This window comes from Athene cunicularia, assembly GCF_003259725.1.
Source record: "Athene cunicularia isolate RWA chromosome 6 unlocalized genomic scaffold, athCun1 chr6_part1, whole genome shotgun sequence".
Taxonomy (NCBI): domain Eukaryota; kingdom Metazoa; phylum Chordata; class Aves; order Strigiformes; family Strigidae; genus Athene; species Athene cunicularia.
This window is the reverse complement of record NW_020799105.1, coordinates 21,821,268-21,846,931: the sequence shown is the minus strand read 5'-3', so window position 1 is coordinate 21,846,931 and position 25,664 is coordinate 21,821,268. Positions and strand designations below refer to the sequence as shown.

General features: G+C 43.4%; 1 protein-coding gene across 1 annotated transcript in view; it reads right to left on the bottom strand.

Moving 5' to 3' along the window:
• Window positions 1–1,446: 1,446 nt before the first annotated feature.
• Window positions 1,447–25,664, bottom strand: part of DMBT1 (deleted in malignant brain tumors 1) — a 48,772-nt gene continuing 24,554 nt past the window's right edge. Inside the window, exons 9-20 of the mRNA XM_026851248.1 lie at window positions 24,933–24,944; window positions 12,128–12,439; window positions 9,589–10,143; window positions 8,946–8,981; window positions 8,499–8,813; window positions 8,271–8,300; window positions 6,580–6,730; window positions 6,059–6,270; window positions 5,635–5,807; window positions 4,729–5,117; window positions 3,772–4,043; window positions 1,447–3,195 (exon numbers count right to left, since the gene is read on the bottom strand). Of these exons, the coding sequence (XP_026707049.1) occupies window positions 3,029–3,195; window positions 3,772–4,043; window positions 4,729–5,117; window positions 5,635–5,807; window positions 6,059–6,270; window positions 6,580–6,730; window positions 8,271–8,300; window positions 8,499–8,813; window positions 8,946–8,981; window positions 9,589–10,143; window positions 12,128–12,439; window positions 24,933–24,944 (2,624 nt within the window). The 3' untranslated portion in view covers window positions 1,447–3,028. The remainder of the gene's footprint in view (window positions 3,196–3,771; window positions 4,044–4,728; window positions 5,118–5,634; window positions 5,808–6,058; window positions 6,271–6,579; window positions 6,731–8,270; window positions 8,301–8,498; window positions 8,814–8,945; window positions 8,982–9,588; window positions 10,144–12,127; window positions 12,440–24,932; window positions 24,945–25,664) is intronic.

Sequence of the window (25,664 nt, the reverse complement as noted above, 5' to 3'; positions counted from 1 at the left end):
AAAAAAAAAAAAAAAAAAAAAAATTAAATCATTTTATTGTGATCAGCAACTGAAAATATTAAAGATTGAACAAAGCTCTTCCTTCTGGAAAGCAGATCTGAAATGTCTCTCAACGTTTAAATGACATTTTGCTGAGACCTGAAATGTCTCCTGGCTGAGATTCGATCTCTTGGATGAGATTTACAGTTTTGCCTGGCTTAGGATGTATGTCAATGGGAAGACTTCCAATTAATTTGACAAACCTTTAGATCAGATTGTGTGATTCAGCCTTAAATATTACAAGCAAAACACCTTTAACAGCTCAGTATCTTTTGAATTAGGATTTATTTAGTCTAGAGAAGTGAAAACTTAATGGAAAAAACATCAATCTTCAACTAGATAAACACACTTAAAGAGAAAGGGGAGAAAATTACTCCCATGGCCAGGAGGGACAGGGCAAGAGCTAATGGGCTTGACCAGCAGCAGTGAAAATTGAGGATAGACATTGTGAAAAGCCTTTTTTTCAGCAGTGGTGCTAATTTCAGTAGTGAGTCTCATTAAGCATGAGAAGAGGTTGCTTAGGCAAATTAGGGAAGAGTCCGTTGGGAAGCTGTTGGGCTGAGGTTGTGGTGCTGAGGGTGCGGGGGGAAGCTCCAGCTGATGTGATTTTGATGTTGTGGGTGAGCAGTAGTGCCCGTGGCCGAGGAGGAGGTGGCACAGGGGTGGCTGGCAGTTAGGATGGAGACAGCAGCAGTGACCTAGCAGCTCTGTGGAAAATGGGCTGCGGCGTTCATGGGGACAAGTGCTGCCACGTGGAGAGAAGAGACCAGGGTGAAATGCTAAGGCTTGGACAACAGACCCAAGCCAGTGTTGACCTATAGATGAATCCTGTATATTTTATAACTGATAACCACCGTGCTAGTAGGGACTGTACTAAGTTATAACAACCCACTTACGCTGATGTAAAAAGTGCTAAAGCATTAAAATACTGCAGCCTGAACAACGGGCCTGGCCAGGCTTTGGGTGGAATCCAACAGGAGAATGAAACCAGAAATTTTCCACTCAAAACAAAGGTGCCAGCTATTCTGGCTTGTCGATCAGTCACCGGACCCACTCACAGCGACTTTGGCAGCCTCACCTACGGGTGGACGCACCGCGTAGGATTTCCCACTTGCCGGGACGGGCTCTGCACATCCTCGCTGTAACTGGGGCTGCCCTATATCTGCGGATCTGGATGATGGTAATGTATGCAAGTGGTGATGGATCTTTCTTAATCACTATTCTCTCTCGTGTAGTAATGATTTGATGCATTACCCTGTATTCTCCTGTTTGTTGCTTTAGGTGCACTATTCTGCCTTTTCTTACTGCATGTCTTCTGTATCCAGTAAAATACACCTACTCTTTTCACTCTGGTGTCTGAGTTTAATTGGCATCCTTAATCAGCAAAACACAGGGTTACAGCAGAGATCTCAGGAGCAGGAGGCGTGTGTCATGAGGAGATAACAGACATGGAAGAAGAGCAAAAGAGCAACGGTAGTTACACTGAAATAGTTGGGGAACTTGTAGACCTCTCAGGGCGCAATGATTTCTGTGCTCTATTGATTCTCAGCTTTGCAAATGTGTCTAACATCAATGAGGAACCAAGGAGTCTTTCCAAGCCTTCCCTGTGAGGGTCGGACTTTTGTTTTACCTTTGCTGGTAGATTTTATTTTATTTTATACCCACCCTTTACAGTTTAATCTCTTAAAATGCCTTGCTGTAGCCACATACACAGAATGCACAGAGGTGTGCCCAACACTCATACAAAACAGAGGTACTTTACAACAAGGAGTGTTTCAAAATACAACTGATGGGCAGAAAGTCAAATACTGGAGGAAAAGCTTTCTCGCCAAGAACATGGAGAAACACACTGGCTGTAGAGGGCTGTTATTCCTCACTGGCATGTAGGGGAAGCTCCTCACCTTTGGCGATGCTGTGGGAACAGCAGTTGGACGTGCTAGAGTGGGAAAGGATGCTCTGGACTTGGACAGCCATCTGCTCTGGAGGGAACACAGGGGCTGGGGAAATGTAGATAGACAGGTCCTTACAAGTCCCCTGAACTATGTGGGTCATTTTGCTTTTGTGTGTGACACACAGGAGAAAGTAATGGAATACAAAAGAAAAGGCATTTCTGAATCAAGAGTCAGCAATCCGGCTTCCCGGGGCCAAGTATTTTCTGTAAATATGTACGTGCAGAAGGAAGAAGATTTAGCTCATTCCTTTTGAAGTCTACAGTAAGATATTTACAAATTCAGAAATTCCCTACGTAGTATTTCAGAAGCAGGGGCTCAGTTTGTCGCCTGGCAAATTTTTAATCCAACAGACCATGCTCTTCAACACAGTAAAACATTTGTTTGTATTTTAATCAGAGACATGAATTTGAAAGTAAAAATAGAATTATTGCTTTGTAAACATTCCTTCCTTTGATTTTAAATTACACTGCTCACATAACAGATTACTTCAGCCTGGAGATCTCGGCATTTTATAAATAAGCACAGTTTCAAAGAGAAATTTAGCATTAAAAGCCATGCTCAAAATAATTAGAATATTGTATAGCCACAATTCCAGATGCCATGGTAAGATCAATTTTTACATTTCCTTTCCAGTCATGACCTATTACTTCTCCCCAGATCAAATCTTCCTCCCTTATAATAAAGCTTGAAATATTTATCCATACCTCACTCATATTTTCTGTCCAGCTCACAACATTTCGAGGCATTAGATAAATGGTCTTAGGAGGGTGTGAGAAGAGAGTTAAAGAGGGGGAAAATGAGAAAATGGTTGTATCAAACAACCTGTGACATGAATGTGGAAAGTGTTTTTTAATCATTTAAGAGATGATAGGATTACAAAGTTATTCTAAAGCATTGTAACAGGCTAGAACTGATTGAAGATATCACAGCTTCTTACAAATGGCACATATGTGACTGTCGTCGGTGAGGTATTTTGGTCACTCATCATATGTGGCATTTGCTCTGCAGTCACTAGCAGACGGTGCTGACCTTTGATCTCACATTATCCCATGCGAAAGTATTTTCTTCGGTGCAAGTCTCGCAAGAAAACCAGCAAGAACAAAAACAACCACTGCCAGGATGGCGACAGCAGCCACGAATGGTGCGAGGGGATTGTCAGCAGCAGTGGAAGCCACCTGGGGAGGAGGCACAGAAGGGTCCAGCCCTGCGAGTGAAGGCAAGGGGGGGTTGGTCTCAGTGTATTAAAAGATAACGGCACAAAGAGCTGCTGCATTAAAAGGGGTGGTTCCCAGAGCAGAGTAGAAGTAAACAAACTTCTTAGAGAGTCATTGCTTTAAACTACATGACCAGGCTTTATAGCAGCAGGGATGACAACCTAACTATGCAAACTTCATAAGCAGAAGACAGCTGAGGGAAGGAAATGTTTCTCAAGAAGGTTGGGAGCTTGCTCCTAGTTGGCCATCACCTTACACAGGCAGACTGGGCCTAATTAGTTCAATTAGTAATTAGCAACCCACACTAAAATGGGTTACACGCTACCTGTCCCTTGGGACAGCCAAAGCAGTTGTATTTTTTTGCAGGTGAACGCAGGGAGCGTGCAAGGTGTTGAAAGAAGAAGAGATCTGTATAAATCCGGGTCAGCCAAACAATCCCTACCTTTTTATAGTGAAGTTAGCAAAAGCAGATTTCAGTGACAGAAGTCAGAAGCGCAGAGCTGTGGCTTTTTTTGAAGCCTGGAGTAGTCTTAGGGTCAATATGAGAGAAATTTATTTGACTTTACCAGTATTCCTACTCCGAGCACCCCCTCCTCGAAGCTGAAGTGGTCCGACAACCACATTCACTTTTTCCTCGGCAGAACTTGCATCTCTCTTGGACCGGGTAACGCAGCCCCGGTAGCAGCGGGAGGAGTAGTCCCCGAGCTGGCACACCACCAGCTCACACTGCAGGTAGACTAACGCGTGGCGGCTGATGAACTCGAAGGCATTAAAGCTGAACCGAGCAAAGTGGCTGTAGGGAGAGTAGTACGTGACATAGGAAGAATCTTTAACACATCTAGAAAAAGTAATAAAAAAGAGAATCAGTCTTCATGGATACACACATGTACAATCCTGCAAAAACACAATAGATTAAAAAAAAGATTATAGGCAACACAATTAAAACAAAATTATATTATAGACAGTGCTAAATACAATGGGATAAAAATGCAACTTTTATAGCATAGTATAGACTTAAAATATAGACTTATTTAAGTCCCCTGAAGCATCTAGAGCATTGGCAACTATTTTTTATCAAGAGGAAACTATAAGTGTATAATCTCTTAGTCTCTCTCTTACATATATAAGACTATAAGAAGAAGGGAGAACAGACTCTTACTAATGTCTGTGCTATACAAGGCACTAAAAAATGAGTCTAATGCTTAACCTGGCTTTACTAAAAAAGGACAGTAGATTCCTGCTGCCAGTTTTCACTATCTCATCTCATCTCATCTACCTCACTCCCACTACTTTGAATTTTGCATATCAGACAAGAATGAAGTACATGACATGAAATGATAGTAAGGTCTTAATGTCGTTTCTTATTTCCCAGTCATACAGTAAAAATAAAAAAACCCACAAATACCCCTTTTAACAGTCTGTTGATAATGAGATCTAAACCTATTCAAATTGACTCTATTATTTTAAATAAATGCAGAAAGGGTATTACAGCTATACTTCTAATGGCTTGAGAAAGCTCTTACCCATTCTTGATTATATCATAGGCCAGAGTATTAAAATCATGAGGATCAGGTGATGCCACGCATGTGTCCACAAACACCACCAAATTTGGGTCAGAGCTGTGAAGATAAGCCTGAAGGTACAAATTTTGGTTCAATTCAATGTAGTATGGAGAGTCGTGCACTGGCCGCAAGAACGATGAGGAATCATAAAAAGTGATGTTCAGGTCGTATCTTCCAAACTGATTTTCATTCACGTCTACAGTATCCTCAGCAACGTACATTATTTGCATCCAGGTGTTTTGTAGCATTTTGCAACTGATGTGTAAGTGAATATTCTTTTTCCTCTTGATTAAGTGCCCAGAAGATGTAACTTTGATCATGTTGGAATAGTTGACTGTATCATTGTTCTCCTGTTTAACACACAGTTTAAAACGAGGAATTACATTTTTGTCACGTACCATGTTCTAAGCTTTGATAGAGTAAAATGCAATTTTAAAATGTAGATCCATCTTAAACTCTTTAAATCAAGAAGCTTGATGTTGGTCTTTTCTGCTCACACATTGTAAATAAACTTGCTGAAGTATGTCATTAAACAGAAATCAGTGGAGAAAAACTGCTTGCTAAATCCAAGTCAGAGCTGACTCATTGAACATCTGTACTAAACCCCAATTGTGAGTACACAGTCATCCCAAACCTGCATTTACAAGACTTTGTCTACGTTAAACCACAAAAGTTCATATAACTTCCTCCCATGTTTTCCTCCCTAGAAGCTATTTTCTGTTAAGCATGGGGATTCCCTAAGGCATGGAAATCTAAAGCACCAAAAACCTCCCGGTCTTGTTGGTTGACTTCTTAGCACCACAGTGGCCCTTTCATGGCCCTTTCCAAAGTGGCTCCTGCAATTCAGTGTGCAAGCAGGGAACGTACCTCTCGTATCGTCCCACAGCCATTGTAGGGAATGTCGAATATCACTTCGTGCGACGTGACTGTTGGTTTACAGTAACTGTCGTTCAGGGTGACCATCTGCGCCGAGTAGCCTTGAGACTGGAGATAGTCTCTGCTAACCACTGCATGCATGTAGTCAGGCAAGCACAGAAGGGCTGGTAGAAGAAGAAGAAGAAAGAATATATTAGTGACTTCAGGAATTTGTTAATGATTAAAGTTTCTAACTGAACCAAATATTGATTATTTTTTTTTTCTTAATTTAGAAGATAGGTAGTTCACACACCAACCCATCTTATTTCACATACATCATCTCATTTCCCTAACATCTTTAAATATACTTTTTTTTTTTTTCATATAAAAGCAATAAACAGGCTTGTCCATTGACAAACATCGAGCAGGAACTTACTAGTGTTGTGATCTGCTGGAATGGAGGAGTAGTGAGCCTGAAACCCTCTGAAAGTGTATCTAGAATCGCTGTGAAAGCGAACGGTCATCATGTTTGAAGACGATATGTACGTGGGAAAGGAACCAGAACAAAGTCTCCCAAGAAGCGGGGAAGAGTGTGGAGGCCCATCATAGACTTCAACGTAGTCATACTGGCATCTGCTGCTTTGCATCCTGGTGAACAAACATCAGCACCTTGTCAAATGCATTTCAGAAACTCATTTAACTGCATAACACGTGATAAAATCTTTCAGCACTTAAAGTTTTCAGGGCAGAGGTATTATTCATTTTGTATCTAGCTGTAGCAGGAAATTTTGAGTAGAAAATACCAGTAAACCAGATTTTGTCCTTGTCTTCCAACTGCTGGATGTTATGGAAAGTATCTTCAAAACTAGGTAGGTTGTCTGTTTCAAATAAGTTTTCAAACTTCTCAGACAAGTTTTTTACTTTGTTATTTGCCCAGGGAATCAATGTTTTACTTACACAATATCTCTAAATGTGAGCATAACATGGAAATTGTTCTCTACTTGTATTTCCCACACGCAGTCAGCATTGTTTGGATAATTTCCAGGGTAGAAGGGACTCTGAAGCAACCCAGAGGAATTTGAGATTGAGCCACCACAAAAATAAGGTGCTGCAGAAAGAAATGGAAGACAATTTACTTATGATAACCTCTACAAAACTGTACATACAGCTGCTGGAAAGCAGGTCTCCCACTGACTGTAGGGGATATTCTGTATGACCCAAATCAAAACAAATATTTGTTTAATCTTTAGGTTTACTTTATTATTGGATTCAAGATTCCCTGTCACATCCATGGTGTCAGGCCACCCTCTTCAGGCCGGGCTGGTAACACTCTGATTTCTGCTCTGGTCTCTCCATTCTGCAACTGGAGTCTGATTCTGGGAGGTGTCATGACAGTCAAAATGGAAGTACCTCCCTGAACAGACAGCATCCCCTCAGTTACTCTGCTGCTTCTATTTATTCCCCTAAGGACTCTGGAGGATAAAAAGGTTGCAAGTCTTCTAGGAAACGCTGTAATTTTTGGTCTCAGACTGAAATAATCACTCCAGGCTGCTGGGCCAAGTCTTAAATATAGTTCATTTCTCCTATATGCATAGCATCAAAAAGCTTTCATGTCCCTGACAGCATGAATGACATATAACTCTTATATTAAACACACAGATAATCCTAAAATTTTCCTTATAGGAAGGTGAGCACAAACTCTGAACTTATATTCTACAAGATGTGACACATAAACCCAACACCCCCCATTTTATATTCCTGTACATGAACAACCCTCAGCGCAACACACTCCTCCCTGCCTCAGAATTTTGGGGTTCTCGGGCAATTCCAAACTTGGGAGCATCAACTGTACCCAGACACTGCACCTTCCTCTGATCAGACTGGATGGGCTATCAAGCACCTTCACTTTTGTACTGTTTTCTATTGTGAATGGTCAAGCTATAAATCTAAAATCTTTCGAAGTCAGAAATAGCAGGCTGAAGACCATAACTGCAGTAGTAAGCAGAAAAGACAAAAATTACACATGGAAATACTTGAACACCACCCTGCCAATACTGAAGTATGTGGTTAAAAGTTAGAGGTACAGACAACATTTCCTAAGCCTTGACCCAGTTGAATAGCCCAACAAGGAAACGGCTTGCCCACAGCCAGACAGCATAACTGCAAAATAAGCATCACTGAAAAGCAAGGGGATATCACAGTCTGTCTGAGATATATCATGCAAATTTAAAGTGACATTGCCATAGAATAGTCCTTCCAGTACTTAAAGAGGATCTACAGGAAAGATGGGGAGGGACTCTACCAGGGAGTGTAGGGATAGGATGAGGGGTAATGGCTTTAAAATGAAAGAGGAGAGATTTAGATTATCTATAAGAAGGATATTATTTCCTATGAGGGTGGTGAGGTACTGGAACAGCCTGACAGGAGAAGCTGTGGCTGCCCCCTCCCTGGAAGAGTTCAAGGACAGGTTGGACGGGGCTTTGGGCCACCTGGGCTAGTGGAAGGGTGTTGGGACTAGATGGTCTTTAAAGTCCATTCCAACCCAACCCATTCTATGCTTCTATGAAACAAAAATCAAATTAAACCCAGGCAAACAAGGAGACAGCCCACAGATTAAGAAGGCGAAAAGAGCCACAGAAGAGAATTACCTGAGGGAGGTGTCGGGGTGGCTGGAGGACCTGTGGGTGTGGAGAAAGAAGAGACACAAATGAGACATGTGGCTCAGGACAAATGTGCTGGGGCAGAGATATGAACTCACTGTGGGGAATAGGGTAACGTGGCAGGGATGGTGGTGAGGGGAGCATAGGGACACAGGGGACAAGGGACAGAGTGCCAGGAGCGTGATGGGAGACCTGAAACCACTGCTGCCCACGCACCTGCACAGATGACGCTGGCGTCCTCCACATGCCCGCAGTTGTGCACGCCCCAGCCCCTGTGCCTGCACATCTGGAGGGAGGGCTCGTCCCCGCGGCACTGCACGTCGTCCAGGAAGATGCGCCCGGAGCCGAGGCCGAAGCGCGCGCTGCCCGGGGCGGCCACGGCCTGGCCGCAGCCCAGCTGCCGGCACACCACCTGGGCATCCCTCAGGTCCCACATGTCGTCGCACACCGTCCCCCAGCTGCCTTCGCCGTTGTACAGCTCCACGCGGCCCTCGCAGCCGTTCCTCCCACCGGAGAGCCGCAGGCGGGGGCCTGGGACAGGGCACATGGCACTGGGTTAGGGCTCTCCAGCCTGGCACCCTGCCATCCCCAGGTGGGCCCCTACTGCAGGGAGCTTGCATGGTTGATGCAAGACCGGGGATGTGTCTGGTGGGCATGAATTACCTGTTGAATATGGCCAATCTCTGGTCGTCCTTTGAGCTACGGATTCAAATAAGAATTTGGTGTCAATGAGAAAGGCTCAGATCATAGTCAGGCACCTGTCATGCACCCCAGAGTCACCCATCTTCAAGGAACCCCTGTTCTATGACACTTCACAGCATACGGAGGTCTTTCATTCAATCGAAATGACCATCATTACTTCTCTGTTGCATGCAGCCATCTGCTCCCTGGGCAAGAACCACATGCCCATGGAGATCAAACTCGCATTGCAAAACATTTGATGCAGCAGCTTTGTCTTTTCCAGTCACATCCAAAGCCCAGAGCATGTCTAGGTAATAACTATGGAGGAACTGGAGGGGTGGAGGCAAAATGATCCCCTGTTGCAATTCCCCAGTTACAGTGAGAGGAAATCTCTCTCTGAACAGTTTCCTTCACTGGCAATGTTTACAGAGGTCCTGGCCTCAAGCCTAAGCCCCCCAGTTTACTGGCTCTTCTCCATGATCTGCTAGCATCCTCCGTGTGGACTTGGGTGACAGGAATGGCCTAACTGGAGTGGCCCAGGGATGGGAGACACCGCCCAGTGCCTTCAGTTCTGGGAAGGGAGATCAAGGGCACCAAGGAGACCAGTGAGAGTGGACAGAGTTACCTGGTGTGCTCCCCTCGGCTGTGGTAGCCGTTGCTGATGTGGTGGTCATCTCTGCTAGGGTGGTTTTCTCCGCTGTGGGGGCTGTTGGCGCAGTGGTGGTTGTCTCTGCCAGGGAGGATGTCTCCATTGGGAGGAACGTCTCTGCTAGGGTGGTCGTCTCTGTTGTAGTGGTCACCTCTGCTGGGGAGGATGTTTCTGCCGGGGAGGATGTCTCTGCTGGGGAGGATGTCTCTGCCGGGGAGGATGTCTCTGCCGGGGAGGATGTCTCTGCTGGGGAGGTTGTCTCTGCTGGGAAAGTTCTCTCTGTTATGGGGATCATTGGTGCTGTGGAGGTTGTCTCTGCTAGGGAGGTTGTCTCTACTGTGGGAGTCATTAATGCTGTTGTGGTCATCTCCACTAAGGAGGTCGTCTCTGCTATGAGGTTTGATGATGCTCTGATGTTTGTTGCTGCTAGAGAGGTCATTGGTTCTGTGGTGCCTGTCTCCGCTATGGAGGTTGTCTCCAGTGTTGAGATTATTGGCACTGTGAAGTTCATTGGCTCTGTAGTGGTGTTTCCTGTGGATACAGAGGAAAAACACACCCACATGAGTACCATGCTTGTGCAATGGGTACATCCATGTGTTAGCTACAAGCCCAGTTCCTCAAGGATGAAGTAAAACCAAGGCAAATTACTCTGATGGCATACTCCATCTTGACTGGGGTAAATGGAGAGAATGGAGGTGGGTAACAGCCAATTGAAAATTTTCTTGAAAGTAGTTACCAGGCGGTAACAGCAGGGAAAGGTACTGACTGATGTGGTGTCTGCTCCCAGCCATCACAGTCTATTTTGGCGCCCAACATGGGGCTGTGCTTCCACCCCTGGGGCAGTCGATTCCAGGTATACTGGACACCCCTCCACGTGAAAGCAAACTATTGGCCTGCACTCTTCTGCCAAAGGAATTGAAAAGAATGTATTGGCAATGTCGATTGTGGCGTACCAATTGGCTGCCTTTGACTCCAGTTCATATTGGAGCTCAAATATATCTGGTACAGCAGCACTCAGTGGTGGCGTCACTTCATTCAGGCCACGATAGTCTACTGTTCACCTCCACCCTCCATCAGACTAAATAGACTGTGATGGTTTGACTTTGGCTAAATGCCAGGTATCCACCAAGTTGCTCTATCACTTCCCCTTGCTTTTCCCCTTGTTTTCTCAACAAGGCAAAGAGGGGAAAGAAAATAAGATAGACCAACCCTTGTGGGTAAAACAAAAGCAAAGCGAAGCAAAGGTCCACGTGCGGAAGCAAAAGAAAACAGATTTATTCTCTACTTCCCATGGAGAGGAGATGTGGGACCTTCTCAGGATCAGGGCTCCTATACGTGGAGTGGTTGCCTCGGAGGACCAAGGGTGACTCCACCCCCTTCCTCCTTTCTCCCAGCTTTATACTGAGCAGACGTCATATGGTCTGGAATAGCCCTTGTGTCAGTTGGGGTCAGCTGTCCTGGCTGTGTCCCCTCGCAAGATCTTGCCCACCCCGTCCCACTGCAGGGGGGAAAATGTCGGAAGGAGCCTTGGTGCTGTGTAAGCACCACTCAGCAGTAGCCACCACACCAGGGTGCTACCAACACCCTGCCAGCTCCCAGTATAAACCACAGCACCATGAGGGCTGCTATAGGGGAAACCAATTCCAGCTCAGCCAGACCCCGTACATACAGAAAACTGAAATATATATAAAACACCTGAACAACCTGTTGCCGTCAGTGATATCCGAGTTCATGATGATCTGTTGTTAATACGGAAGAAAATACCTTACAAATGCACTACCTTTTCTTAAGAAATAAGGGGAAAGTAAAATCAGAAAACAGCAAAGTGACAGAGTACTAAAAATGGATGGCTATTTGTAAAAGAAAAGAATATTAACGGACCTAAACTTGAAGGAAGACTTGAAGAATACAGAAGCAGTGCAAAGTGAGTTGTCAGCTATGGCAGTTTAGGTTGTGCCTGTGAAATTAGTATTGCCCATAATGAATGCATTTGGGCTTGCGATGGGTTTCACCTAACCCTATTCCTCCCTGAGGAACATGACCTATCAGACATAGCTTTGCCTCTAATTTCAACTTATTTCCTTAATCTCTTTGTCACTGGAATAAAAATTCTACGTGTTGCAATGCGTATCTGATCCTTGGGGTTTTTGATTACTTTTCATGGAGTGAGCAAGCACAGTTTGTGTACTAACCTGTGAGAAAAACCTAAGTCCCATGCTGGCTCTGCAGGGTCATCAGAGTGAAAAGACAAGGCTTTTGGAAGATCAGACTCTGCTTCCTGAGAACAGGCCTTTTCAGAGGGAGTGTGCCCTTCCACAGATAGAAAATTCTTAATAATAAAGTAGAAAGCAAGATAGACATATGTCTGGTACAACTGGTATAGCTTTCAACCATATGACTTGAATGAATAAAATGTTATCTCAGGAGGAGAACGTCTGCATATCCCCATGCTGACACACGTATATTAAGTGCAATATATAGGGAAAATATTTAGAAAAGAAAAATGCGACAGCACCTGAACAGACAACACCAGCATCTTCGTAGTGGTTACAGTTGTGTATCCTCCATCCAGAGTGATTGCAGTGCAACAAGGAGACCTCACTTCCACTGCACTGCACGTTGTCCAGCAGGATAGCGCCTGAGCCTTGCCCAAAGTAAGCATGTCCTGGAGCTGCCATGGCCTGGCCACATCCCAGCTGCCTGCACACAACCTGGGCATCGGAAAGGTCCCAGAGATCGTCACAAACCGTCCCCGGCTGGCCTCTGTAGTAGAGCTCAACACGACCTTCACATCTGTGCCTTCCATTCACCAGCTGGAGACCGGTCGCTTTGGGAGAGAGGGAATTGAACACAAACGGTCAGATAAAGGAGCTGGAAGTGACCTTAAAAAGTCATCGGTTCTCTCCTCTTGCCCCATCGTTCCTACTAGGTGCTTGCCCAGCCCAACATTAAATGTCTGTGAGGACAGAGGTGATACCTTTTTTCTTCCTCTCTTCCAGATCTCAACATCAGCCACATACATTCTATGCAAGATTTCTACAGAAAACTTAGACATCAGGCTAAGCACAGTCCAATACAGCAAGAAGGGAAATTATTTAATAATAATAAAAAAAGCACAATAGGAAAGCAAAGGAGATACAATTAATTTCAGTCTCTGAATGAAATCTAAGTAAAACTGCATAAAGAAAATAGCACTTAATTTTTTCACTTTGTTAATAGGAAGAGAACGGTATGTTTTAAGAACACACTTCTTGTTTATGTATTTCTTTTATTAATTGCTCTCAGAACGTTTTATTAAAGAACAAGGAGATGCCGCAATTTGCATTGAATCCTACTGGAATTTAGGGTGTACAGCACACCTTCCCTGCCCTCCCCCTGTGTCTTACCAGAAGCATGTCTGTGTAGCACTCCTACGTGATGTACGAAGCCTCTGCTGACCTGGGTGCAGGGGGGCAGAGCAGAGCAGTGGCTCAAGCAGATCACTGAGGGACACAGCAAGATGCACCTTGGACAGCCAAGACCATGGCTCTTTCCTAAACTTCTGCTCACGGGGCAGCTACAGTGCTGCCATACAAAAATTACCAGGCAAATGAGTTGCAATTCGTGAGCTATTATGCTCTACTGAAGGACAACAAGCACTACTTTGCTTAAAATGATGCCAGAATTAGGCCAAACGAATCCTTCATAAAAACTATAGACTTTTAGAGAAAACAATAGCCATTCTTTATTTTTCTCTCCGGTTTATGTAATTTAATTAGAATTTCTCTTCTTGCTCTAAAATGTTGAGGAGAATTTTAAGAACCTAGAGTCCACACATCACAAACAAATCCTATAGTTTTTAAGAATAATTTTAGCTGAAGAATTCCGCTAAGTGTTCAACAGAACGGACAGTGGTCTCAACAGGATTATAAAAAAATTCAATAGGAATCCAGTGGCTTCATTTTTTTTTTATATGCCAGTAAAATGTTATTAGAGTTTTAAATAAAGAAACACCTAATAACCTATCACGTATCCATCTGACTACTGCATTCATTCTGATAAGGGCAATCTGCTTCCCTGTTTGATTGAGCTTGTTTAGACATTCTGCAGTGAGCAGTATAAAAATCCCGATTTTAGAGATTCATTTTTGATGAAGAAGTTTAGTAAAGACTTTACCACTAAGTGTAAGTGAGCAAATAAATGTTGTCATTTAAATTTGCAGTATTTTCACATCGGAAATTGGAACATGCGCAATGCATTTGTTATACTTTGCATTTCTGCCAAAAGCATGTTTAGCTTGTTGCTAAACACTGAAGAGGCATCCAAAGCAAAACATATTTGAGATGTTAACAGCTCTAGGATTTCTTCACCAAATCGAATTCTTTGTTGTTGGACTAGAAGAACAGTCAAACAAAAAACAGTGTCAAACCAAATTTGTCTCTATTTGTATGCATTTAACTGGCAGTTCAAAGGGAGAAGCTATGAAAGTGCCCCTTGGCTTATATCTAATTTGTTTCTTCAAATATCGACTTGGACATGCACATTTTTGAACCACACTTACAGGATTTTTGAGAAGTGAAACAGCAAACCTGGCAAAAAGTCAGAATGGGATTAGGAAATTAAAGCTGAGCTAAAACAGTTTTATTTGCTTTCATTCAGGGTCTGTCATCACTGTGAGAGCATAACCATCAGCTGGGCATGTAATTAGAGAGGTTGCGTCCTGCCTCACACTTTAAAGGTGTCAGAAAGACAAAAGCCTGTGATTAGACAAATACAGCACTTACTCTGACCCAGGAAACAGAGAGAAAAACTAGAGTGCCAGGGTGAGATGGTTTATCACCAGACAAGCAGAAGACAGATGAAGAAAAATGGATGAGGTGGCAGATGACAATATAAATTATCATAATGATGCTTAAACATCTAGTCAGAAAAATCATTTTAGGATACACATAGGACTATACACAGTCACCTAAGTCTATACATAGGACTATATGTAGTCACCTAAATAATTTAGGAGATAGAAACCAATCATACAAAAGAAAAAGCCAATGACCAAAAAAATAGTTGAACTAAAAGTGTTTCATGTCTTTCATTATTTTTAGAAGTCCCTCATTTATCCAGTGCTAAATTATGAAAACTAACTTCTTGTTATATTTTGTTAAATTGTACATAAGATTAAGAAGAATCAAATAATACAAGCAACATTGAACATATACCATATGTATGCATGCATATACCCTGGAATAAATATACATTAAAAAAAAAAAAACACGTTGTCCTGTAATTCTTAGAGCAGATTTCTGAAACTGGAAGAATTACTCATTCATAACGTACTCACAGACACAGTTCTCACAATGATACAAGGCACTAAGACAAGTACGACCGTGTGGCAGCAAAATGAGCTCCACTAAATGGTTTAAATCATTCTTATTATTCCCTATGATGATTGGTTCATAATTTTAGAACGAAACTGTCTTATCTCTTTCTTCCAATTTGCCCTTTAATCTTTCACCCAAACCGATATCAACATGACTGTGATTTTTATTTACAGAATCAACAGAGAGGACCCCAAGTAGTCTTTTTATATATATATATATATATATATATATATATATATATATATGCACTCTGGAACAAGTCAAAGTGCTTTACCTGATTTCACCTCCAGAATTGCTGGACCGAGCAAGAGTAGCCATGTCAAAATCTTTGTGGTACCCATGTCATCAAGTGGTGTTGACAGAAAGTACCGTCAGAATATATATAGTCTATTTCTGAAGGGGAGTGGCTGTATAGGTTTCTCTTTCTACAGGAGAACAATAAACCAACAAAAGTCCTATGATCCGAAACAAAAATATGTTTCATTTGTTCTTTAAGATTTTGTAACTTCCTGGCTTTTGCAGAAAGATAATATCTCAAGAGTAACATTTTCCACTGCCTTAAAGGAAATATTTATGCTACCATAGGTTTCACAATCATCTCATCTTCAAAGAAAATGAGCTCCTATCCAAAGATACCTTTCAATTCTGGTTGATTAATCTCAGTATTTTGCTTTTATGGGGAGATTCTTTGGCAGGTCTGGGGGAGCTAGTGGAATCTTGAAACTTAAATACACTTCCTCCAGCAAAGTAATAAAAAAATTCATAACTTGGTGCCAACTAGTGTGGCAAGTCTCCCTGGGGAGTCATATTCATTCTTAAAACTTTAAATGAAATAAGATAAGACCTGGTGGTCATGTTCATGACTAGGGAGTCTCCGAAGAACCTTGCTGTTGAAATCAAAACCTCCAGCTCTGTTCCTTTTTGGCACTTTTAAGTTCAGGTCAAAACTCTATTCACCGAGAGACTGTTAGACTGGAAGAAAGTGTCAAGAGAATGAGGGTCAGCTGGTAATATTTTGTGAAAACTGTGCAGAAAGATCAGTGGATTTTATGCATAGTTTAGTAAATTACACAGGCTGCGGCTTCACATTATTCTAAAATTTTCTTTGATCCTTTGAACCATTCAAAGGGGGAAATAAAGATTCAGATTTCGATTAAGAATTTTTCTTAATATATTCCTTGTTTAATTTTGCATAGTGACAATTACAGCTGCGCTATTCTTTAAAGAATGAACCCAGATCTTTTCCACGACATGAAATACTGCTTAATTATCATTCATCACTCTCTTGCCAGATTGGTTGCTTTTCTCTGTTTCTGTGTTCTAGCCATTTAATGAGAAAAAGTTGATGACCATCATAACAATGAAGAGCCAAAATATTGTTCTTGATTCCTACCTCTACAGCCATCAAGTCTTGGATGGCATTATCAGGAGTCAAAATTCATGGCACAATTGTTGCCATATATGTATTTACTGCCTCCAGGGACAGACATCAAGGATGAAGACTCAAGTCCAGAAGCCCAAGTGAAAAAAAAAGAATTACTAAGAAGGTCTTTCCACAAAGGTCAGAATTACTGGAATGGAAGAAGGAAGTACAAAACACAAGAGGCCAAAGAAAATGTTGGAAGCCTTGAAAGTGGACGTTGAGAAGGGTAAATATGTTTCATCTTTATTCAAACATCCAGATTCGCACATGAATGAGGAAATGTACGCAACACTTGGTATTCACTATTCATATTCTTCTGGTTTTGACATCTGGCAAGAAGCAGAAAAAATTCTGTATATTTGACTGACCAATCAAACACTGTAATCAGTGAAGCAAGAGTAAGTGATGGATAGCAATTCTTCTCCAAACTCTTGTAATAACTGGAAAGGGTGGGGAGGAAAGGGAACACGAAAGTGATTCCTAGGTGGTTCAAGTGAAAAAGACATGTCAAACTGCCCAGGGAAATGAACAAGACTTATTAATTAATCATTGACTACATTCTTCACTAATTAATTCTTTACTACAAAATATAAAGATCTATATATTTCTAGATATCTTGATCATCAGATAATCTCTGCACAGTAGGAATAGATAAATCCTAGAATCACAGAATGGTTTGGGTTGGAAGTGACCTTCAAGATCATCCAGTCCCACCCCCTGCCCCAGGCAGGGCCACCTTCCACCAGCCCCGGTTGCCCAAAGCCCCGTCCAACCTGGCCTTGGACCCTGCCAGGGAGGGGGCAGCCACAGCTTCTCTGGGCAACCTGTGCCAGGGCCTCACCCCCCTCACAAGGAGGAATTTCTTCCTCATACTTAATCTGAATCTCCCCTCTTTCAGTTTATACCCGTGACCCCTTGTCCTATCCCCACACCCCTGATCCAGAGTCCCTCCCCGCTTTCCCGCAGCCCCTTTCAGCCCTGGGAGGCCGCTCTAAGGTCTCCCCGCAGCCTTCTCTTCTCCAGCTGAACCCCCCAACTCTCTCAGGCTGTCCTCACAGGGGGGGCTCCAGCCCCCCCAGCATCTCCGTGGCCTCCTCTGGCCCCGCTCAAGCAGGTCCGTGTCCTTCTGCTGTTGGTGCCCCAGAGCTGGACCCAGCCCTGCAGGGGGGTCTCACAGAGCGGAGCAGAGGGGGAGAATCCCCCCCTCGTCCTGTGCCCACCCTGCTCTGGGTGCAGCCCAGCACACGGGGGCCTTTCTGGGCTGCCAGCGCACGTTGCTGGCTCACAGTCAGTTTTCCATCCACTGATACCCCCAAGTCCTTCTCCTTGGGGCTGCTCTCCAGCCACTCCTCGCCCAGCCTGGATTTGTGCTGGGGATTGCCCCGACCCATGGGCAGGACCTTGCCCTTGGCCTTGTCGAACTCCATGGGGTTTGCATGTCCCACCTCTCCAGCCTGTCCAGGTCCCTCTGGATGGCACATCCCTTCCCTCCAGCGTGTCACCGCACCACACAGCTCGGGGTCGTTGGTGAACTTGCTGAGGGTGCCTCGATCCCACTGTCCATGTCGCTGACAAAGATGTTAAACAGCGCCGATCCCAACACCCACCCCTGAGGAATGTCACTCATCACTTGTACGTTGTGACTAATTTGAATTAATTAATATAATGCAAATACCATGCACATGTTTTCATCTTTCCCATTAGCTAGCTATGTCTCTTGCAGTAATACTTTTTGTTCTCTAGGACGTCAGGCAGACTGAATTGTTTCTCAGCAAATTACTCTGAAAGCAGCTCCACTGAATTTTGAAAAGACTTTCTCTTCTGCTGACTATCGTTAGGAGACTTTTGCAGACATACTGGCTTTTGTGAGGTCCAGAGGAAAAACAGGGAAAGGACAAAGATTGATCAGCTTTCACCTGTGAACTCTCAGAAAGTTCCTACACTGAACTAAGGGTATCCACAGACTTCTGTGTAAAGGCATGATAATCTGAATTCATGTGTTCTGATGCAATGGGACAGTTTAGTCTAATTTACCGGGATCCTTGATGGTCTTTTGGGCTCTGTTGCCTGTGTCATGTGAAGCATATCATTGCAAATCGATTTGCATTTGGGGTGCAAGAGGATCAGAACTGTCTACTGCTGAGAGTTAAATCCACTGGTTATACTGGTAGATTTCCTGAATGTGGCGGGGAAGGAGGTTGGAAGGAAGGTTCTTGGTAGAGAGATCATCAGGCACTTGTACTTTAGAGCATGACCCTTTCCTCATCATCAAACCCAGTTTTCTTGAATCCTGCATTTCTATAATACTTACGAAGGAAGGTGGCAGGAAATGACAATGAATCTGAGACATCAACTACTTGAACAGTTTAGTGGTGCTTTCTATAGCAACATTTAATATGGAAACCACTGATCTTGGTACTTCCACCTTGCATTCTGATACAACCTGGGTATATCTCCATCTGGGATCCCTGGCACAGACATAGGATGGGAAGACTCAGCTCTGAATAGCATAGGCACATTACAGATTGGAGGCACCCACGTCCTAGGTCTAGGATTTTTCTGCTTGTGTGATCACAATAATATTTAGAGACTGGGAGAAGTGGAAAAAGTGCCATCAGGCTATGGCCTGAAAAATCGTGGGGTAGCAACACCACAGCAGCAAGGCCACAGCAGGAGCAGGGGCAGGAGAAAAACCAGCAGGTCTGGGAAGAGCAGAGGGGAAGGTCCTCTCCTAGAGAGGTAGGAAAGCCTGGGTCCAGGAAAGTCTTTACTGTGTTGTGCAGGTCCCTGGATCCCTCCAAACCTGGAGAATCTCTGCTCCACACAAACAGGACTAGATGAAAGTCAGGTCAGCCTCCTGGATTGCTCTGCTTTTCAATGTTGGCCATAGGCAGAGGAGAGGAGGACCCTCTATACTTGTTCCTCATGTGTAGACAACAAAATTCACTTCAGCTTTCCGTGTGCAATGCCTGTCCCTCCTCGTATAGTACCTTCTCCACAGCACAGCGGCAAGAGGCCTGCTTGGAGTCACCAGGAAAAGGCAGCTTGAAGGAAGAAATGGTACAGGATGTAATGATGATTCCTGTCAGAGCTGGCTGCATCCTCCTCGTCAGGTCAGGATGTCACCCTAGAGTAGAGCTCACCTTCCTCACACGTCACTACTTTGTCTCTGGCTCACCTGTGGCTCCTAATGAACTTCCCTCTTTCATAGCTGGCTAGAAAACAAGTAAATCTAAAGACCATTTCTCAATCAAATACCAATGACCTTTCCACCTGTAGGAAGTACCTTCTTCTAAAGAGATTCTTCCTTTACTATTGTTTTTATTTTGTTTTCGCATAGGGATAGGAGACAGGTCACCCTTACAGCAACTTACGTATATTCTTCCCCCTCTGCACCATTGCAGGTGTAGAAATGCGTAAGAACAAGAGCAGAAATCATTGACTGGCAAAGCCACTTTGTCAGAAGTCACGTTCTCCAACCTGATCATGCGCTAGCTGGGAGTTCAAACACATAGGTGGCATGCTTGCAAGTACACAAAAAAGCATTGCTCAAAAAAGTGCTTGCTTTTGTGCTTTTATTAATTACACATTTACGGAACAAATTTGGTTATGTTAATCCTCTGTCTTATAAATGGCCTACATTTTCTCAGAGAAACATGTAATTGTGAAGAACCATGCCCCCCAAAATAACAAATGCTGTACAGGAGGAATTCCTTACATGCATTTTCCCTTATGACTTGTTATGGAAATATTTTTACTGCAAAGAAACATTTTTCTTGGACTACTTTCCAGAGTATCACATGGTGCTACACGGGTGTTTTATCTTCATATCAGCAATGGCAAAAGAAGTCAGTTTTTCTTTCTCAAGACACCTAAATCAGTCTTCTCAGAAAAGACACTCAACCAGGAGCTCAAATGAGATGCTCTGAAATGTCCAGCACTGAAGACAGTAGGTTAACTGGATGCTGGGATGGAAGAATTAACCTTTCTTTAGACCTTAGGTGTGTTTGGACTTGAGGATTTTAAAGTCAGGCTCCTTTATAAGTTCAGTTCATGGTAACACCGGGTGCTATCTTGATATAGTACATTCTTCAAACAAGGTCTGCATGGTGGAAGAGTCAAGTAAGAGTTGCCCTCTACACAGATTGAAAAAAAAGCCCAGATGGCTGGTGAAAATATCCTTCCACCTGCAAGTCTTGGGTTGCCTCTCACATTATCTGGTACGGGATGGGTTCCTGCAGTTTACGCTTCAAAAGAAATCCTCCCACCGTGAGAACAGCAGCTACCAGCACCACGATGGTCACAGCCAGAGGAACGTGGGAGCTGGCAGCAGGCGCTGAGCTCTGAGACTCCCCTTTCTCCTGGATGTCAGACGCCAGCTCTGTACATAAATGAGAAAAAGAAAGGCTTACATTTGTTTTCCTGAGCTAGATAATCTCAAAGGTAATTAAGCAAAGAGAACTTGAATTAAAATCTGCGTCTGATCAGAAACCAGATTTTTATCACACATTGTTTCACAAATGATTCTGTGGCCATGCCAAACAAGTAAAGATTATGACAAGAAATTAAAGAGCAAGTAAGATTTTGTAATGATTACACTCTAAGATGATGTTTTGTGATAGGGCAAACAGCAGCTACAGGACCCTGGGTAACAACATTTCCAAGGGGACCTACAGATTGGTTGCTGATAAATAAGAGACATGCCAATCAGGCACAGACAGCTTTGAAAAATTAATATCAATCCTGCAGGGAGATGAGTTATATCTCATCCTTCTTCCCACGGAACTGAATCAATTGCCGTTTGACATGTGCAGAACAAATAATGGATCTAAACTATGATAGAAAGGACATAGCTTGTAAACCTTACGAAACAATTTTATTAAAAAAAAAATTTAAAAATCCACATAAGAATTATAGCAGTTATTAAACTCACAAAAGTATATTTCAGAGCTGGATTGCATGTCTGAACTGACGTGGAAACATACAGTAATATACTTAGTCTTATGTTACTTAAAACTTACCAGTGTTCCTGTTTTTAGCATAAGTTTCCCAAAGCTGGACAGGCCCAATAACAACATTCATGTTTTCCTGGGAAGAGCCTGCATTCCTCTTCAACCTGCTCACACAGCCCTGGTAGCAGCGGGAAGAGTAGTCACCGTACCTGCACACCACCAGCTCACACTGCAGGTAAACTGACGGGTGTCGATTAAGAAACGAAAAAGCATTAAATGCAAACCGAGCAACGTTGCTGCCTGGCGAATAGTAAGAAGAGTAGGTAGGGTCCTTAACACACCTGGAAAGATATAAAATTAACAGATTAGGTGTTGTGAATAGAAACACTATTACACTATCTCCGTGCAACATTTCCAGTTTAAACGGAAATCCTGAAGGTAAAACTATAAAAGAACTCGGAAGGTTTTTTTTTTTAAAAGTGTGGTTTTGGCAAGAAGAGAACTAGAGACAAAAATAAGCAAGAGTGGCAGTGTTCTCTACCGCAATAATGTGTACAGCACAGAAATTTCATAGATCAACAAATTTCATGTAAAGATGAATAGCTGAAAAACGTCTAGTGGATCTGCTGGCTTCTGTGTTTCAGGTGAGGATCTGTTTTGTACACACAAAAGTGTTCGTGTTCAAGGCCAAGCTGGACAGGGCTTTGAGCAGTTTGGTCTAGTGGAAGGTGTCCTTGCCCTTGGCAGGGGGTTGGGACTCCAGCTTAGCTGTAGGTTACCCCACTGCTAAGGTTACTGACGTGAACACCCTCCCACGAGGCAGAGAAATTCAGATGCCACCGAGCACAGAAGCAAAATAAACTCGTATGAGTCTTTTATTCCTGGAACAAAATGGGACACTGAGAGCTGCACTTTTATGCTCCTAGCTCCCTGTCTCTTTTGTATTCTTTACAAGAGTCCACAACTTTTCCATTTCAAACCAAAAGGCGCATTTTGTATCAAATTAAGCAAAATGTTTTAGATTGCTAGAATAGCAACGAAAGGCTAAGGATTTTCTCTTCTTTTTGAACAGACTGTTTTGGATTCTAGTTGTGATGATGCAAAACTCTAATTCTGATGCACTGAAAGGTAGAGCCATTGACATCCCTATATTTCATGCATCTAATTCAGAAAGAAATGCAGACCTGCGATTCTACACTGCCTTCTTGAATAAAATATCAGTGTTTGACTGCAACTTCTGAATGGCATTTCTCTGTCATATTATCTTTTATTCAGGCTTTACCAGAAGGTCTTTCACAGAAATGTATTTGTATCGAGAATTGCAACCAACATCTGCTGGCCTTAAATCACCTAAATTAAGCTTTCAGAACTATGCATACAGATACTTTTAAAGTAATTCTTTAGAAAGTTCTTACCCACTTCTGATCAATTCATAAGTCAGTGTTCTAAAATTGGTAGGATCAGGTGATGCCACGCATGTGTCCACAAACACCACCAGGTTCGGGTCAGAGCTGTGAAGAGAAGCCTGAAGGTACAAATTCTGATTCAGGTCCACGTAGTATGGAAAGTCATCCACTGGCCACAGGAAAGATGAGGAATTGTAGAATGTCAAGTTCACGTCGTATCTGCCGTACTGGGTTTCGCTGACATCAGTGACGTTATCAGCAATGTACATTACTTGTACCCAGGTGTCCTGGAGCATTTTGCAGTTGATATGCAAATAAAGGTCTTTTTGCCTCTTGATGATGTAACCAGAAGCAGGCACTTTTATCACATTGGAGTAGGTGATCGTTTCATTGTTGCTCTATTTGACACATGAGATGAGTACAAAATTATCACATGTAGACATGATCACAGGGTGTACTATGAACTTCTGTATACGTCAGATCCTAGTATTAGTCAGACAGAACATGTCATACTCAAAAATCCCAAGCATCCTGGATGGGATTATTTGCTTAACCCTCTCCTATACTTTGTTCTCTTGTACATCACTCTGAAATAGTTACAGGGATTACCTAAACCCTAGGAAGGATAAGTAAGAACGTTTAACAAACTTTAGCCTCCAGAAATACATGTCTCTCTTCTGTGTTTTGAATACATGTGGGCTACAACACTCTTTGCGATTCATGACAATTTTCTAAATGTCTGTTAAATTTCCATGCCCAGACATGGAGGGCCCTTGAAAATATGTTGACACCAACCTGTCTACGTGTACCACAGCCGTTGTATGGAACGTCGAATATAACCTCGGTTGAGGTAATTGTTGGTCTACAAGAGTCAGACAAGCTGATTCCCCACACCGAGTAGCCCTGTGACTGGAGATAGCTTCTGTTTAAAACTGCGCGCATGCAGGTTGGCAAGCACACAAGGGCTAGAGAAGAAAATATGAATTATTAGTGATTTCAGGTACTTGATAATGCTTGCATGTTTTGCATGTTACAACTTCAACAAATGTAATAGCTTCTACATTTGAAGTGAGAGAATTAATAAGCCAAACCAGTTATTTTTATACCTTAGACTTAGATATGAATAAGCAATAATCTCTGACAAACTTCAGCTGACCTTTGGTTACTCTCCCAACAAAAATATATAGCATACAACAGGCTTTTGCTGAGGCCTTGAGCCTGTATCACTCCTCACACAAAAATGCTAAGTGGGAGTTTTGCCTGAATAAGAATCCAAAAGCTGTTGGGAAAGGTGTAGAGGTAAGCATGCACCCTGGCTTGCAGAAACATTACTTGGGTGGGAGGGGATCCTGAAACCAATCTCCATGATGGTTCACTGAGTCCATGACATAGAAAGCAATGATCCCAGGGAGAGTTTGGTCTTTGATAAAGAGAGATATCTGATGATGGAGACCTTCTAGCAACACACAGCCTCTTGAAAGGCAGTTACAAAAACAAAAGACCCAAATGTGATGACCACTGTTTGTGCCTGAGGAGGTTGTGAGTGCGTATTAGATAAACTTTCCCATTGAGATGGCAGGACAGTACTGGAACAGGTCACTCAGAGAAGTGGCTTTGAAGATTTAATCCTTTGAATGTTTCTAGAGACTCAGCAAGACAAATTCATAATGGACCTGACCTGGTGTTTGTTATACCTCTGCTTCAAATAGTTGGGCTAGGAAGCCTCCAAAGGTCCTTTCTAACCAATGATTTGATGAAAATCTCTCCACAAAGGTAGAAAAAATACATGTCAATGATATGATAAGAAGAAATATTAATTTAGACTGCCTATTGTAGAAAAACTCTAAAGGCAATTAATTTAATACTTGAAGATTTTTTTTTAATTAAAACATTATTACTGTCTGAAAGTGATTGGTCAATAATCAGTTATGATATTCAAGTAGGAATGTAATCTCTGGGATTTCATCAACAACATTAACAAATACTTATTTAGCAAATAAAATCAGGATAGAATCATAGAGTCATAGAATGATTTTGGCTGGAAGGAACATTAAAAAATACCTAGTCCCACCCCCCTGCCCCGGGCAGGGCCACCTTCCACCAGCCCAGGTTGCCCAAAGCCCCGTCCAACCTGGCCTTGGACCCTTCCAGGGAGGGGGCAGCCACAGCTTCTCTGGGCAACCTGTGCCAGGGCCTCATCACCCTCACAGGGAAGAATTTCTTCCTTAATCTCAACTAAATCTCCCCTCTGTCAGTTTAAAGCCATTACCCCTCATCTTATCCCTACACCCCCGATCAAGAGTCCCTCCCCCTTTTCCTGCAGCCCCTTTCAGCCCTGGGAGGCCGCTCTAAGGTCTCCCCGCAGCCTTCTCTTCTCCAGCTGAACCCCCCAACTCTCTCAGCCTGTCCTCACAGGGGGGGCTCCAGCCCCCCCAGCATCTCCGTGGCCTCCTCTGGCCCCGCTGGAGCAGGTCCGTGTCCTTCTGCTGTTGGTGCCCCAGAGCTGGACCCAGCCCTGCAGGGAAGGGTCTCTTCCTGCAGAGTAGAGGGGGAAAATCCCTCTCCCTCGGCCTGCTGGCCACATTTCTCTTGATGCAGCCCAGAAGGCCAACTGTATCCTGGGCTACATTGCTGCGTCATACTGAATTTCTCCACAAGCAACACCCCTAAGTCCTTCTCCTTGGGGCTGCTCTCCAGCCACTCCTCGCCCAGCCTGGATTTGTGCTGGGGATTGCCCCGACCCATGGGCAGGACCTTGCCCTTGGCCTTGTCGAACTCCATGGGGTTTGCATGTCCCACCTCTCCAGCCTGTCCAGGTCCCTCTGGATGGCACATCCCTTCCCTCCAGCGTGTCACCGCACCACACAGCTCGGGGTCGTTGGTGAACTTGCTGAGGGTGCCTCGATCCCACTGT